The 17,411-nt window shown below is 43.0% G+C and overlaps 1 protein-coding gene across 4 annotated transcripts; it reads right to left on the reverse strand.

The window, feature by feature from the left end:
• Positions 1 to 1,354: 1,354 nt before the first annotated feature.
• LOC141925365 (caspase-10-like) lies at positions 1,355 to 16,103 on the reverse strand. Of its 4 annotated transcripts, none has more exons than XM_074829445.1 (11): positions 15,656 to 16,103; positions 15,270 to 15,360; positions 12,939 to 13,278; positions 12,718 to 12,817; positions 12,032 to 12,167; positions 11,148 to 11,236; positions 9,822 to 9,858; positions 8,561 to 8,649; positions 6,967 to 7,078; positions 2,872 to 3,376; positions 1,355 to 2,358 (listed from the first exon to the last, which is right to left on the reverse strand). In XM_074829445.1, the coding sequence occupies exons 3-11, from the start codon at positions 13,250 to 13,252 to the stop codon at positions 2,187 to 2,189; spliced, it is 1,554 nt and encodes a 517-aa protein (XP_074685546.1). In that variant the 5' UTR covers positions 13,253 to 13,278; positions 15,270 to 15,360; positions 15,656 to 16,103; the 3' UTR covers positions 1,355 to 2,186. The 4 variants fall into 4 exon arrangements, with proteins under 4 accessions (XP_074685546.1, XP_074685547.1, XP_074685545.1 ...); XM_074829446.1 differs by having other exon boundaries at positions 15,263 to 15,360; XM_074829444.1 differs by lacking the exon at positions 15,270 to 15,360.
• Positions 16,104 to 17,411: the final 1,308 nt, after the last annotated feature.

Raw genomic sequence — 17,411 nt, forward strand, 5'->3', positions numbered from 1 at the left:
TATGCTTCTGTATGCCATCAGTAAGCCTTAAGAGACACCAACCACATTTTTTTTGTTTGCTCTAGGCTGATTTCTTTCTGGCACAACTCGGTACTGCTAGAGTTACACTGAAGGTGTACAGTGTGGACAGCAAAGAGCAATGAATATCTAAATTATATAAAAATGACCCATTCTCCCCCAAGACTTTCAAACTGCTATCTTACAATACACCACAGGAGATCACACAGAAATGTCAACCAACCTTGCTGAATGGCAGCTGTGGTTACAGTGCTAAGCCTTTGGGCTTGTGCTGACAAAGCACCACTGCATGCACCCAAGTATTACAGTGTGCAGCCATATAAACACAACCCTCAACACATACAAGCAAAATATTCACACTGAAGAGTATAAACAGTAGTGTAAAATGTGTTTGAACAAACCTTATTATGAGTGAGGGAGACTTTACCAGTCTTTTATACTTCACAGGGAACTCAAGGCAGAACTCAGCTTAGACTCTTCTGACTGCCTTTACCTACCTACGATTTAACTGGAGATGACCCAGGCAGAAGTCTCTGCAGAGAAAGCAACAAAACACAATGATGTTCTCTATCTACCAAACTTAAAAATGAAAACAAGATCCCGCAAACAAGGTCAAAATTGTTGTGTTTACTCTGTACTGCTAAAAATGTGACTGTTACCTAAACATACAAAAAGAGAATGCACCAAGTCTGAACAGTAATTGCAAGCCAGAAACTTCACGATTCTATTACAATATGTCATACATTCTACTAACAGACAAAACATCAAAACATTTTCTATCTGTGGCACAAAAGAGACTTCAAGTGTGGTAGCCATACTAACTCAGAAGACTCAAAATGTGATGGGTCACACAACTATGAATTCACCATGATCAAAAGTGACCATTATGTTTTGGCAAACTAGATGCATTTCAATACTCTGTATGATGCAAAACTCCCCCCTCCTGAAAATCCTGGATAGTGCAAGCTAAAAATTGCAATCAACAGCACTGGACAGTACTCTTTCAAATCTTCACCCTAACTTATGGCTAGTAATCACATACAGCAATCAGTGTTTTGCTGAAATAAACTGCGTTTCACTTCAGCTTAAACCCTGAGGCAGTTAAAACCCCACTGATCCACGCGGCCCAACAAAGTGAAGGGATCAGTGAGAAACATGGATAAGCCTTACCCCATTACATAATTTTTATCTCACCAAGCTCTTAAAAAGAAGTATGAATTTAATGCAGTAACAAACAGGAAGGACACAGCCATACGTAGTAAATGCTCACAACAAAACAACATGACATTATTTCAATTAACTCACAAAATGCTCTGTTAGAAGCTTAATCAACAAGGAGTCTTGTTTCTTGTATGGCTGCATTTTAGATCTTAAAACAAGAAACAATAATCAGAAAAAGTACTGCTTAACAAAGTTAATCAATCTGATAAACCTATACAGATACACTGCTGAATGCCATATTTCAGAGTGTGCAAATCTTCTACCCTAACTTGTCTTCCCAGAAGTGATGGGGAAATGACAGTTCACAAGGTTTCACAGACAGAATACTACAGAGCATTTTTGCTTTACTCAGTTTTGGAAAGATCTCATTGTACATGAGGTTTATGTTAGCCATTAGATGGTATCAGTATGCACTGAGGAACAAATTTCAAGAGTTAACTGGTTCTCCATTAAGTTAAACATAAATTAAATTAGAGATGGAAGAAACCCTTTTCCACTTCCAATTTAAGCTTTCTCCTCTTCATTCCCACCTTTGACTTTCTCTATGAACATAGCTAATGGATTTAGAGGCAGGATTTAAAATTGTTAGCCTGCAAAATAAAACACAAGGAGCCTAACCAGTCCATTAATAGTCCTGCTTTAGATATGTAAGGCTACATGCAACCCTTATGCTGTCAGAAAAACACTTATCTCTGCAGTTTATGCAGGTACAAAAACATTTAACATGACAGAAGCATGCCTCTCCCAACCCTGATAACTCTGAATACGGGTGATGTAAACAGCTGGCACATGGATTGTGTCTCCTCCAGTTTCACAGTTCGTTTAGCAAAAAATTTATGAGGCCTTGTCTTGAACCTAACAGTTCCTCAGGATTCTGGGTAACTGCCTTGAAACAGGTAGTGTGGTGAATTGCATTTAAATGAGTTGTGCTGATAAAAGGATGTATTTTAAAAGCCTCGATGTTGCTGTGAAGGAGGAGGGTCTGTAGGTATTGGGAATATAAATTTTCTTCTTAAGGTATATGCTGGTTGAGGCATCTGCTTCTTTGTCCCTAAGCGGTCAACACGTCTTCCCACATCTTCATTAACTTCTGTAAGAATCGACAAAATATCTTCACCCCTATATGGCCAGGAGAGCAAAAATTAAAACATGAGTTATTAATGAGCAGATGGCACTCCATTTAACACCTCCCAGATCATCCAGAAGATACAGTATGAACATTTAAAACACAAAACCCACATCCTTTTTTCCAAATTTATCCTCTTTTGTTCTCATTTGAGTCACACTAAAAACAAAAGACCTTTTCTTACTCTGTCTTGCTTCATTCAACCAGTAAAGAAAAATAATAGAATATTTTTACCTAAATCTACTCAAGAAAAAGATGGCTCTGCCTTAGAGAATATAGATGGGAGGTTTTGAGGTTTTTTACAATAAACTTCACATTCTCCAGATTACCTCTATGGTACTAGCAGTGTTAATGTAAATTTATCAGTGGCAAACAAATCATCAGGTTAATGAATATTGTCCACCTCAGAACATGGGTTAGTGTTCCTACGTGAAGCTGCCTTTGGAGAATTAAAAAAGGGGAAGATCCTTCTATTTCTTCATGGAAGAGCTAAGCAAAGTATTTACCTTGGTACCAACAACTGTAACTTGCTGCACAGGGCCTGAATATACCAAGCACCCTGTTGAACGTGCCGGAAAGAGACATATCCGTCAATTGTGGCCATGCCTAGGAGGAAATCAGCCTCTTCAGGAATACTTTCAGAAGCAGAAATGCTCTGTTGCATGGAAGACAAGTCAGGAATTCGTGCATCAGCTTCAACATAGACAGGACACTGTATCTCTTTACCCTGGCATGCTTGGATAAAGAAGAGTTTGGGTTTTTCAGCCAGCTGTGGACATTGTTTGGCAGTGAAGTGGGACATGATCATGCGGATTGATACAAGTTCCTCATCTTTCCCATAGATCGCTCCTGACTCTCCATGAGATAGAATACAACATATAAAACAGTCCCTGTCTTTGTGATCTTGCAAATGCTGCCAAGTTCGCATGAGATCTTTAATCTCCTGAGATGTCAGATCTGTGTAAGTCCTCACATCCAGACCAAGCCATGTGAATACTCGCTCCAGTTCCCCTGTAATTAAAAGACAAAAGGAAAAACTGAGGCAGTAGAAAACCATTTTAAGTCACCATGCAAACTAATCTGAACCAGGAAAGACCTTACACCCTGACACTTCTGTAGATTCATCCTTATGAATGCTTTACCTGGGGCCCAACTTAAATACCTCTATGCAAATGCGCGTGGCATGGGTAATAAACAAGAGGGGCTAAGAGACATGCACACGCCTGCAGGGCTGCGATCTTACTGGCATCATGGGAGACATGATGGGATGGCTCCTATGACTGGAGTGCTGGAATGGAAGGAGACAAGCTCTTTAGGAAGGACAGGCAGGGGAGACGAGGAGAAGGGGTTGTCCTCTATGTCAGTGACCAGCTGGAGTGCACAGAGACATGCCTGGGGATGGATGAGGAGCCGACCGAGAGCTTATGGGTCAGGATTAAAGAGAAGGCAGGGACAGGAGATGCTACAGTGGGGTCTGCTACAGGCCACCCAACCAGGAAGACCGAGCGGGTGAGGCCCTCTAGAGACAGGTAGGAACAGCCTCACGTTCACAAGCCCTGGTCCTCTGGGAGACTTCAACCACCCCGATATCTGTTTGAGGGACAACACTGCAGCGTATATGCAACCCAGGAAGTTCATGGAATGCGTTGATGGTAACTTCCTTCTCCAAGTGATAGAGGACCCAACAAGGAGAGGTGCTATGCTGGACCTTGTTCTCACCAACAGGGAGGGGCTGGCGGGGAGTGTGAAGCTCAAGGGCAGCCTGGGCTGCAGTGACCACAAAATGGTGGAGTTCAAGATCCTTAGGGCAGTGAGGAGGGCACTCAGCAAGCTCACTACTCTGGACTACAGAAGAGCAGACTCTGGCCTCTTCAGGGATCTGCTTGGCAGAGTAACATGGGATAAATGCCTGGATAAAGGGGCCCAGGAACACTGGTTAATATTCAACAATCACCTCCTCCAAGATCAGAAGCAATACATCCCCACAAAGAAGAAGTCAGGAGGCTTGCAGGGATGAACAAGGAGCTCCTGGACAAGCTCACACATAAAAAGGAAGCCTACAGAGGGTGGAAGCAAGGACCGATAGCCTGGGAGGATACAGAGAAACTGTCTGGGTAGCCAGTGATCAGGTTAGGAAGGCCAAAGCCCTGATAGAATTAAATCTGGCCAGGGATGTCAAGGTCAGCAAAAAAAGCTTTTACAGGTATGTCAGTGATAAAAGGAAGACTAGGGAAAAATGTGGCCCCTGTCCAGAAGGAAATGGGAGACCTGGTCACCTGGGATATGGAGAAGGCTGAGGAACTCGACTTTTTTGCCTCAGTCTTCAGTGGCAAGAGCTCCAGCCACACCACCTAAGACACAGAAGGCAAAGGGGGGACTGGGAGAAGGAAGAACCACCCACTGGAGAAGACCAGGTTCGAGACTATCTAAGGAACCTAAAGGTGCCCAAGTCTATGGGACCTGATGAGATGCATCTGTGGGTCCTGGGGACACTGGTGGATGAAGTGGTTAAGTCACTATCCATCATATTTGAGAAGTCGTGGTGGTCCAGTGAAGTTCCCGCTGACTGGAAAAGGGGAAACATAACTGCATTTTTAAAAAGGGGAAAAAAGAAGACCCAGGGAACTACAGGCCAGTCAGTCTCACCTCTGATCTGGAAACTGTGCTAGGGTACATGGAAAATAAGGAGTTGACTGGTGACAGCCAACTAAGAGTAAATCATGCCAGACAAAGTTGGTGGCCTTCTATGAGATGGTTACAGCACTGGTGGATAAGGGAAGAGCAACTGATGTCATCTACCTGGACTTGTGCAAAGCTTCTGACACTGTCCCACATGACATCTTTGTCTTGAAATTGGAGAGACACGGGTTTGAAGGATGGACCACTCAGTGGATAAGGAATTGGCTGGATGGTCGCACTCAAAGAGTTGCCGTCAACGGCTCGATGTCCAAGGGGAGAGCAGTTACGAGTGGTGTTCCCTCAGCAGTCGGTGCTGGGACCAGTGCTGTTTAACATCTTTGTTGGCGACATGGACAGTGGGATTGAGTGCACCCTCAGGGAGTTTGCCAACAACACCAAGCTGTGTGGTGCAGTCAACACGCTGGAGGGAAGGGATGTGCCAGCCAGAGGGACCTGGACAGGCTGGAGAGGTGGGACCGTGCAAACCTCATGAAGTTCAACAAGGCCAAGGGCAAGGTCCTGCACATGGGTCGGGGCAATCCCAAGCACAAATACAGGCTGGACAAGGAGTGGAATGAGAGCAGTCCTGCGGAGGAGGACTTGGGGGTACTAGTGGATGGCAAAGTGCGAGCCAGCAATGTGCACTCACAGCCCAGAAAGACAACCGTGTCCTGGGCTGCGCTCACACATCAAGGTAAGTGTGGCCAGCAGGTCGAGGGAGGGGATTCTCCCCCTCTACTCTGCTCTCATGAGACCCCACCTGCAGTGCTGTGTCCAGCTCTGGGGCCCCCAACATCAGAAGGACATGGACCTACTCGAGCAGGTCCAGAGGAGGCCATGAAGATGATCAGGGGGCTGGAGTACCTCCCTTGTGAGGACAGGCTGAGAGAGTTGGGGTTGTTCAGCCCGTAGAAGAGAAGGCTCCAGGGAGACCCTATAGCGGCCTTCCAGTACTTAAAGGGGGCTACAGGAAAGCTGGGGAGGGACTCTGCATCAGGGAGTGTAGGGATAGGACGAGGGATAACAGTTTTAAACTGAAAGAGGGTAGATTTAGATTAGATGTAAGGAAGAAACTCTTTACTGTGAGGGTGGTGAGACACTGGAACAGGTTGCCCAGAGAAGCTGTGGCTGCCCCCTCCCCGGCAGTGTCCAAGGCCAGGTTGGACGGGGCTTTGAGCAACCTGGTCTAGTGGAAGGTGTCCCTGTCCATGGCAGGGGGGTTGGAACTAGATGATCTTTAAGATCTCTTCCAACCCAAACCATTCTATCATTCTATGATTATACTAGTATCAATTAAAGGCTAACTGGAATAAAAAAAAGATGTCATCAGCTCAGATTTCTTGGATTTTTCTAAACAAGTTTCAGAAAATTCAATGACAATTTACAATGCATATTGACACACTAAGTGAGCTCACAAATGACACCTGAAAATATGAGGAATCCCGTCCCCCTGCCAATTTTCCGATTAGATCTTTCAAAACCTTCCTCACATAATTGTTTCCCAGTTGCAGTTTTGACAATTAAGTGTTTCATACACAAGAGATAAATAGAATGAACAAAGTAAAATAAGAATATGCACAGAGTTGGTTGATTACGGAATTTTGCATTGTATTATGTACAATGGTGTTTTACTTTAGTTTTAGTTCTTTATTATAGCTATAGATAAAGGCTAAATAAAAAGTGATTCTTAAAATGATTCAAGAATGATCCAACTGCATCAGAAACTCAATGGTTATGCATCCTTTAACCCTTCCTCCCCTAAGATACACAAAGGACATAATTTAACATGTATCAAAAATTTTACTCTTTAACAATATTAACTAACTAGAATATAGCCAATAAAATATAAAGGAATACTAGACAATTAACTCACAGGGGGAAACAGAGACTAATCCTCCAAAAATCTCACTTCAGTAACTTACCTGCATCTTTGCAAGAACCCTTTCTCTCCTGAAGAGACCTATCAAAGTTAACATTATTAATAACAAGACAAAATCCTCTGTGTGGTCCATCCATTTTGTAGCTGGTCATCTTCTGTAGAAAGGAGAAGAAAAAAGCTTACAGTCTTAAAGAATTTATTCAACTTACTCATATTTCCTTAACATGTCTCAAAATTGGCATCCAAAAATTAAGAGGCACCTAAGACTGTGGGTTACTTTTGAAAAGCTGGAACTCATTGTGCTTCCTTGTGTGAAAAGACATGGATGAAGCCTCAAGCACACTCTGTCACTATACTATCAAACTGTAGAGGAAAGTTTTAGCAGCTGGGCTGGTCATCTCTATGCAAAAGAGAATTCAGCAGCCAAACTCTGCAATCTGAATTGGGATACAAGTCCCCAGCTGTTTCCAATGTCACGAAAATATTTTAATTTCAGATCGCAGAAGGTTCACAGTGAAATTATATGATGTTAGACATCTGATTTGTTTTTCCTGAGAGTAGTGATGAATACTTGGAGCAGGTGATTCATACTGATCCACCAGAAAGGGATGCAAGCAGAATAGTGATCTCAGAAGTGCATAAAGCTGCCACACTACCAGTTTTGCTAAGAGTTAAAAGTTACCTCCCACTCTTAAGAAAGAATGTTTTAAAAACTGAAAAGTCACCAAAACTTCAAGTACCATCTCTTCAAGTCCAACCTCGGGTTGAAGTCAAAAACTCCCAGCACTCCAGTTCCTTTCTGCTCACTAAAGTGAGCAACACCTGCTTTTGTGCATTTTAGTAGAACAAAATGAAGGCAGCGCTCCAAGCTCCTTCAACAGCAGCAAGAAGTACTTTTGCTACAGCACTCTGAACATCAGGTGATGAAAAGATATGTTATAGCACAGAACTCCAAGAAATTAAGTATCTATAAATAAATGCAGCAACTTGCTCCCTCAATATCCATGCTCATCAGAAGGAAAAAGCCAGAGGGAGAACTCAGTGGTTATACTGCTGTACAAGGTTAAAGAGTGCACATAAGGCTTCTAAGAAGGGATCTCACAAAAGAGATCTTTTACCTGGTACCAAAACCTCTGGTTTATTAAGGAAGATTGTTACATGCCTGCAATAGCTTACTAAAAACTCTTGCCTTCTTTCAGCCTTCTCACAAGGTCACTGTATGCTACCCCTTATTGTTTTTCATTTCAAGATGCCCTGAAGCTTTTTCTAAGTCAGATCCAGAAAGAGAACTGAGAAGCTATATTTGTCTCTGTGTCTTGCACATTCTGCTGCCATCTCCAAAATGCACAACTTAAGAAAATGCCAAACATTTTGCCTGTATCAGGAAGATAAGCAGATGCACTGATGTGTGGATACCATCAAAGGTATTATGTTTGTTTTGCCTCTACCACACCTTTCAATGTTGTTAAGTTTCTGGCCTCCAAGGTTAAAATAGTCTCTGAAACATTGCAGTTGATGAGACAATTCAAAAAGCTTCACGAGATACACCTGTCTTTGCGTGATAAATGTCATTACAGGGATGAAGACCTCACACACCCAGGTATTGAAAAAGAAGGATTTAAGAGATTGTGCCAAACCTTGGATTCGTTTTCTACATTGCTGAATTCTCCAAGCAGCTCCATGTTCATTTCTGAGAAGCCTTGTGTAAGATTAGCTGCTTTGTTATCTAGGAAAAAAACCCAGCATAGATATTTATGAAAAGAAATCCAGTACTGGTGGATGTAGCAAAAAGAAGTTTAGCTACAATACAGCACTTTTTGTATTTGAAATACTGTTTCACTGAAAAGAATAATTCCTCCATATGAGATAGTATTGGCATGTTCAAAGGATGTATTCTGAACATGTCTCCAGTTATTTCTATTATATCTACTTCTGTGACAAAGGCAAGGTTTCTATTTGTATTGGTATTGTGGAATAAAGATATCCACAGTACAAGGATGGATTCTCCCTGAGACATTCAAATAAATGTTTCATTTGGAAATCATCTTAGAAATAATCTGTATTGTAAGAAGGATCTGCAGTGTTACTGCTGAAGCTCCCATTACAGATTTTTCTTTTGTTTGTTGCTGAATCACTGTAATAACTCTCAGACTGACTTTCAGAGCAAGGCTGCATTGACAGAGCTTGAAGGTGGAAAAGAGCTGACAGATGTTGTACTGCTATACTTTGTAACTGATCTATTTCACGTTGAGTCACAAAGACGGATGCAAACTACCCACTGTAATTTGTACAGAATCTTTTCAGTGATCTGATCTAAAATGTAACTTCATTTATTGCTGCTTTATTTACTTCTTCTGAATGCCCTAAACCACTTGTCTCCTTTTGCACAAATCACACACTATTTAATGCATTCAAAACATCCATCTCTACCACGCAATACTGCCAGGCTCTTCAACATAACGATCCATACAGCAAAAGACGTCAGAGGTAAAATCCTGCACCCAAAACCCTAACATCTCAGTTTTACAAACAGTTATGGTGTGCCATTCTCTTGTCCTCCCAGGGATATTTAAACAGAAAACTTGTTGTTTTCAGGAAAGAAAGAATCTTTTTGCTTCTAATCAGACCAGCCCTTATTTCACTTCCCAGAAAGCACATTAGTTAGTTTCTAGTAAATGACTGAAAAACTACACAGGACTTGCCAATTTTCTCTTGCCTCTGTTATATAAGAGCAGAAATCCTTCAAATCTGTATGTGCAGAAAGCAAAAGACCCTTCCAAGAATACAGCAAGGTGTGTTGCATTAAATCAAATGCTAGAAATTTCCCAGAGAAAGTGAAGGAATGCAACATTAAACATAAAGGTAATAAAAGCCAAACATATTTTCAGAAATTCTTACCATTGATATTAGAAACGACAGATTTGATCGAGGTCTCCTATTTTTTGAGTGGGGGGAATACCATGTTAAAAATCGTTATTACATATAGTAAGTTTTCATAGCAATTTTTGCAAAATAGGCTTAATACAAAGCTCTTTAAGTCGTGAGAAGGAAAACTACTGAATTCCTAAGAGTAGCAAAGCATTTAATAATGAAATGACAAAAGACTTCCCCACTTACAGCAAATCTTACAGAGCTGGAAACAAATATATTTTCTCTTAAGGACAAAGGGAAACAGCAATGAATTTTCTTTCACTTCCAAATGATCCTCTCACTATAGGGGTAAGCAGTCATTATAAACAAAATAAAGGTCCCAACATAGTCCCATATCAATTCTCTTTGATAGTCAATTATTTGAGTATAAATCATTGTAACTAGTGATCCTAGTCCTGCCTAAAAGACATTTTCCAGCAGTAAGTGTCAATGGTTTATTATACAGCATGGAGAAAGTGTACAACCTCTCATAATTTTAAAGAAAAATCAAACATGACCATCAGGATTATGGAAACAATCTTTTAGTTTTTTTAAAAAATTCTTTTAAATCTATGTTTTCTTACTAGAACTACATTCATTTTCTGACTGTGCTAAGTGCCATGGATGAAGGCTTCCTCAAACCCTCTGCATGTGTAGAGCAAATATAGCTCAAAGCAGGAGTAATGCAAACCCTTCTGATACTAAATAGCTCATTTTCCTCAGCTCTTGTCTAGAACTTCACTCCTGGGAAGTATCCTTAGAAAGATCACTGTTCTCCTCATTCAGAACTGGGTTAAAACTCCCTCCCTTCCTTTCCCCCCAGAAAATGATCAGTTATAGCCCTGAGAAGTTTCCCAGTCTGATTCATCATGCAGCTGCAGGAGGGGTTTAACTGATCAAGGACTGGTACATTGAGAAAACAGGACCACCCCCTTCAGCAGCAGTTTGAACTGATCATCAAAGTACGGTGTTAGCCTTTAGAGACAGTTTAGTGTTGACCAGCTGAAACTTTAAAAATCAGCACCAAGTGACAGGCACCTGTCCATCTTTTTCACTCACTCATCTCTCTTCCTAACACTAATTTTTCCCCCCAATTGCACATGACCAATAGTAGTATTTTTGACTTCCACTATTTGATACTATATGCAGCTGTATTTCTTACATGCTGAACAAAGATGCTTGTTCCCCTTCTAAACCAAGTGAGAAAATTAACCAAAAAATCTCACAGTCAGTACAGTTTAAAAATACAGGCAAGAAACAACCCCCCACCCCCCCCAACTAAAACCCAAACTGGCAGTATGTACTCCAGTGTACCTGTGAGGAAGTGAATACTCTGATGGCTCCAGTGTGAGACAGTGAAGATTCCTTGACTGGCAGAGTGTTCTCCTGCTGAGGCAGAGACACTAAGAGCAGAAAGAGATAAAATGAGAGAAGCCAAGTGCCTTTTAGTTAAATCAGTATGAATCTGCACATTAGGCAAATGCAGATCTATACTTATTGAAAGATATATTAAAATAGAAAGCAACTTTGAAACACACTCAGAAAGCATGAGGGAATGGAACTCATGAAACGCTGAGTGCCCTTCCACCTACTGGGGAGACATAGCTTTGTACTTTCCAGAATTTGCTTCCCAGTGCTTAAATAAATGGAAATAGAACTTTTTCCCCAGTATGCTTATAGTCACTCCACAGGACATTAAATGAAGGAATATTACAAACTGCAGTATAACCCCTAATAACATGAATCACACATTTAATAATAAAGCCTACCACATATCAGACACACATGCACGCATGGTTTGCCTTGCCAGCTTATTAGCAGGCAACTGCCTTGTTGTAGTGTACCTTCATATATCACAAAGTGCCTTTTACAGGACACTCATCATCATCTCCATACTACTCATGGGGAAATGGAGAAGTGTGACATAACTATAAATGGATTTTCAGTTTCCCAGCCTGTTCTGTATGTGCTGGACTTCTCTGTGCAGCCTCAGATATTCCATCATGTCTCTACTGGAATTCAGTAGGAAGTAATGCAAGCTAGGGACTGTTATGCCAAATTTGTGTGTGAAGATGATCAATCCCACTCTAGTTCCTGTTCCAACAATGCACACATAGGACCTTGAGGTTCAGTTGCCCGGACCCTTCTAGTGCTTCCTGCATTTCAGCAAACCTACTCCCTGACTGTGAATTTCTCACCTTTTGCCCTTTTGTAGCAGTTTACTGTTTCCAGGAGATCAGGTGAAACATTCATACAGACTTCCTCCAGCATCTGTACATTGTTTTCAGTTAAAAGGCCCTGTTTTTCCAATAAAATCAGCAATTCCAGAGCAGACTGGCAGCCAAAAGGAGAGAGTAAAATATAGTTATCATTCCTTACAACTCAAAACCTGCCTCAGCCTGTCTGCCTCAAACAATCAGATTATTATCTGCTTTGCTCCCTACCAACGAGGTCCAAACAGTCAATTTTACATCACCGTGGGAGGTAGAAATGTTGCATTCATGGAAAGCTACTGGTTGCATTATTACTTGTTTAAACAGAGTCACCCAAACCATAGCAATGGCTTTTGTCTTCCAGAAGGTTTTATTCCTGTGAAACGGTATCAATCACATACAGACATGAATCTTCTTTGCACACAGCTAAGCAGGGTGAAGATTTGATTTGTCACCCTTTTATGATCTAATGCAAGACCGTGGACTGTCAGTGATTGACCTTGGCACACTCACCTGTTAACAGCTTCCTCCTTGCTAACCCTATAAATACTGACCAGCCTAGTTGCAGATTATGCCCTATTCTGCCAAATACTTTTCATGCTTTTTCTCCTATTTCCCCCACTCCTTCTTCCCTTCCCGCCAAACACACAGTTGGCTCTCTCCTCACATACAAGAGTTATCCGTCGCTTTGGAAGATAGTTTTGCAGGAGGAATATGATATCCTTCAACATCTCATTGGTAATGTTCTCTGACAATTCATACAGCATCTGCCTGTAACAGAACACAAGACAGTGTAGAAACTAAAAGCAATCTGGGAATTCAAAAATAGAAAGGGAAACAGTATGGCATAGATGGCAGTAATGGAGAGAACAGAATCCCACTGCAAGCTTACCTGTACGGAGACACTCTTCCCTTCTCATGCAGACATTCTTGCACTTTCTCTTTGGTATAACCAAGTTTCCTGAGCAAGGAATGACATTTAATTCTGTATAAGAGTTCAGCTAGTAGGAAAGTATCTTCCTCATTCAGATATTCTTCAGCCATGAGAAGCTGAAAGATGTCCACTGCTGACTCCACACTTTCTAGTTTTTTGAAGGGGAGCAAGTCAGTACAGAGAAATTTTAAAGCTGCTACATCTTCAGCCACCAGGTTTTCATCAATGAGCAGGAGCTGCTGACGGAACTTCAAGCTGACATCATCCTCCATGTTGCTGGAATCAACAGTCTCTCTGCCTGAAAGTAGAAAGAAAACAGTAATAACGCTTTAATCTTCAATACAACAATCTTTGTAATAAGATTTCATCCAACAGCTGTTTGGAAGCCCTGAATTCTCTGCAGAAGAGGAGTTTTCTTTTAAATAAATGTGAAACTTCCTTCTCCAAACACAAGACTACAACAAAGCCCAGATTTGGCAGAAACTCTGAACAACCCAGTCTAAATTTCAAGTCAGCCCTGCTCTGAGCAGAAAACTGGGCTAGATGACCTCAAGAGGTCCCTAAATTCTTCCATTTCTTTCAAGTATCTTCCATGTTCAGATCTTTGCTTCTCTCCATTGTACGTGGGAAGAGTCCCTGCAGTAACTTATTACAATTCTCAGTGGAGGGAGCACAGTGGTTCACACATACTCCTTGATCTGCAGTCCAAGGGTTCATTCTTCTCTGGCTGTAGCAGGAAGATGTTCCTCTGTTACAAGCCTGACACCCAAGCTGAAGCTGTGTAATATCCATCCACTCCCTGTCACATCTTGCTAGCGGACCGTGTTTCACCTCCCATGAAAAACCCTAAAGTCTCCCTTATAAGTATATGTCAACTAAAATGTAATAGCACTCAGCACTCAGTCTAAATAGGCTCTGCACAAGCAACTCACTGAAGCTTAATAAACACCCTTCCACCACACCCAACTTCTTCCACATAGCCTAGGCAGTTCTGTTCTGCCTGTGGAAGGTTATATAGCTAAAAATGGGCAGGTAGGTCTTCTGTTTAGAGCAGCTGGAAGCAGCAAAGCTTTCTACATGAGGGAGCACAAGAGAAAAATCAGAGAAGCAGAGCAGGAACAGAACCTCTGAATCCAAAGCCTTTGAAGCAGCTGGGGGGACAGCTCAGCAGATAAACCACAGAGGATATCATAGCACATGGGGTCACAGAGAAGAGACTGTTGCATTTTTGTGTTCAGAGGCAGATAGAAAATATAATCCCCAAGTCCAGATGCCCAGTTAGGAAATGAGATTTGACAGAATCCAGGAATCCTGAATTGTGTCCTGTCCCTGAGTCACAAGTCGGAGTCTGTGCAAAAAAAAAGTCAGATTGCTTTTTCCTGTATTCAGACTTACTGTCCCATAGCTCAGTAATTGTTCTTCACATTCCTTCCCTCCTCCTATGAAATCCCATGTTGTGACACAGCTCAAGCACTTAAAGTGCTATCAAAAAGGTTCAGATCTCAGCCTATTATCTACACACAGAAATTTTATCACTTCACAGTAAATCAGACTTTAATTTAGCTAAAAGCTACTTTAAAACCCTATCTAGATGCTTTAATCAACTCAATTTAGCAGAATAACTTGTTAAAACTGATTTCTGCCTAAACTAACAAGCCTATATAACCCAGGTTCAAACTCAGTTATGACAATTCAGAATTTAGAACCAATTATTTCAATTAAATGAGTTAAAAAAATCATTGCTTTAGGAGAACAGGGGCAAGTTGTGTGTACACCAGGTATACATAAGTCATTTCCCCAGCAAATCAAACCGAAGCATGATCCAGCACAAATTCCTGTTTTCAAAGTTTCAAGTTTTCAAGTCTGTGTTGCTGCCATTCTTGGAAAGCTTTTTTCACTCCAAACATCTCCTGCTTGAGTTTGGAATACCCTCCAGACCTCTCAACACGTCCTGCATTTACTAGCTGTCTGTAATCTCTTTTCCCCCGGCTCTGTACTGAGGGCAGGCCGGGCTGGCCCTTTCTCCCAGCACTACAATGAAAAGAAATACTGCGGGCTCACTGCCTGCTCAACTACTGCTCAGCTTACTGCTACGTGTTTTTAGAACCCTCTACCACTTCATGCATTTTAGAGGCCATTTATAAAACATCATGCTAAAAGACAAGAGTCCTAAAGCAAAGATGGAAAACGAGCAAACAATTCCTACTCCAGAAGAACAAGATGATACTAAACACCCAGCACTAGCACACCCGGGACCCAGGTTTGCCGCGGCTCACTCTTACCACTTACAGCTAGAGCTAGCAGGACGTTAGCAGGCAGATCATCGACACACAATAAAGTGATGGATCAGCGTCTCTAATTTATGCTTTGCAATAAACCCCTAGAGAAGGAAGATTACATAAAATAAGCAATGAGGATTATCAAATTACTGTTTTTTCCGTTGAAGTTTTATTGACTGGGGCACTGCCAGACTAAAAGATTAGGAACAATGCAAAGCCACAGAGCACAGGGGAATGCCGAGGCTCAGCCCACAGCCCCACACGCAAGGGGAACGTTCGGCCCCGGCCCCGCAGGCAGCCGCACCACAGCGGAAGGAAGGCGCGGGACTGAGGCTCCGGGTCGGGGAGCTGAAGCCTTCCTTCGTTCCCCCCCCACTTCAGTCCCCCCTTTCTTACCTCTTCCGTGAATTCCGACCCCGTCCCCTCTCCCGGCAGCTGCTCTGGGGGCGGCACCCAGCGCTTCCCGCCCCGTTTCCCGGCCAGCCGCCAGCCGCCAGCCGGCGGTGCGTGCCCGAGCGCTGAGTCACGGCCGCGGCCCTCCCTGCGGCGGGGCGCCGAGCCCTGCGCCTGCCCGAGCCGCGCTGCCGCGCCGCCAGCCCGAGGCCGCGCAGGAGGGAGGCGGCATCCCCCGTAGCGGGGCGGCGACGGGGACTAGGTCGATCTGGAGGGAAGGAGTTGGAGGCACGTCGGCGGGACGTGACCCCGCTGGCAGCAGGGGGGCTCCCTAGAAGCGCTGCGGCGCTCCGCGGGGATGGGCCGAGCGCTGGGAAGCGGCCGCCCTTCCTCTGCGGCCGAGCCCGAGCCCGAGCCCGGGCCCGGGCCCTCCCCGCACTCCCTCAGGGCTTGGGAACCTCCTGCCCCTCCCCCCGGCCGAGGAACCTCGCGAGGTAATCGGCAAAGAGCAACCGACAGCGCTTCCAGGACGAAATACATGAAGGGAACGGCAAGTCTTTTCGCTTTTGCCCTCAAGCCACTTTAAAGCAGGCTACAGGGCAAAAAACCCCCAAACATTTTGGGCAGATTGTTTTTCACTGACAAGAAGTTTGAGAGTAGTGCTGGTGGGAGAGGGCTCCAGTGCCGCTTTGATGCGGGTCTGCCCCTTCCCCACCCCTGCTGCAGTAAGGGGAGGAGGAGGAAGGTGAGCAGGCCCTGCCCAGTGCAGGCTCCTCAAGGCTTTCAGCATCTCCGGTGACACCTGTATCCCCCCAGACCCTCGGGTCAGCGGAGCCAGAATGGGAAGAGGGTCCCTGCTCATGCCAAAGAGCTGCTGTCCGACACAGAAACAATGGCCGAGTTACCCGTTGAAAGAAACGCTTCGCTGTCCTTTATTCAGTCAGCTCATTTTTATCGAGCTGTAGAACTTCACAGCCAAATTTAACAGGCTGTAGAAGTCTACAAGATGAATCGACCAAGAATTTCAAGAATTACTCTGTGGTCTAGAGGGAGACAGGGACAATCAGTCTGACTGCATGCAGAAATTCTCTTCAGAAAAGCAGCTTGAAATCCAGCATTTATAATTTAGTAGTAATAGTAATTTAGTAGTAGAAGTAACAGTACCAATTTTGCTAAATCATGATGCTATTTTAGTAATGACACCAATTCAAATCACATTTCTTATGATGTTTCGACAAACACTAACAATACACTCTCAGAGTAACACAAATTTAAAATATGGCATCTACAGAAAGGCACAATCCACAAAACCAGAATTCCTAAAAGACTTGCAATGTCTTACTGATTCTAATACAGAAGCTGAAAAAAAGACATTCTCCAAAAGAGCCACAGAAAAGCTGACAAATAATTTGGTACAGGAGGTACAGTTTAAATGGAATATAGTTGGATACACAGCAGATCATCCACACAGATAGCAGCTTCTTCTCAGCAACTTCTTCCTGCATGTCAGAAATGTAAAACTCTGGGTATCAGAAAAAAATTATCAGAAACTGTCATAAAAAGCTTCTCTGACCCAGGTATCTGTTACAGGAGACACTGGTACTTCTTACACAGAGTTGAAAGGGGAAATCAGACAAACAGCATGCTCCATCTACAACTCTTAGCACCATAACGTCCTCTTGAACTAACTTCTTTTCTGGATAATGAGTTGGCAACCACTGTAAGACTCAAGTATGTAACAGCACAAAGTAAACTGGAT

The sequence above is a fragment of the Strix aluco genome, chromosome 6 (genome assembly GCF_031877795.1).
Source record: "Strix aluco isolate bStrAlu1 chromosome 6, bStrAlu1.hap1, whole genome shotgun sequence".
Taxonomy (NCBI): Eukaryota; Metazoa; Chordata; class Aves; order Strigiformes; family Strigidae; genus Strix; species Strix aluco.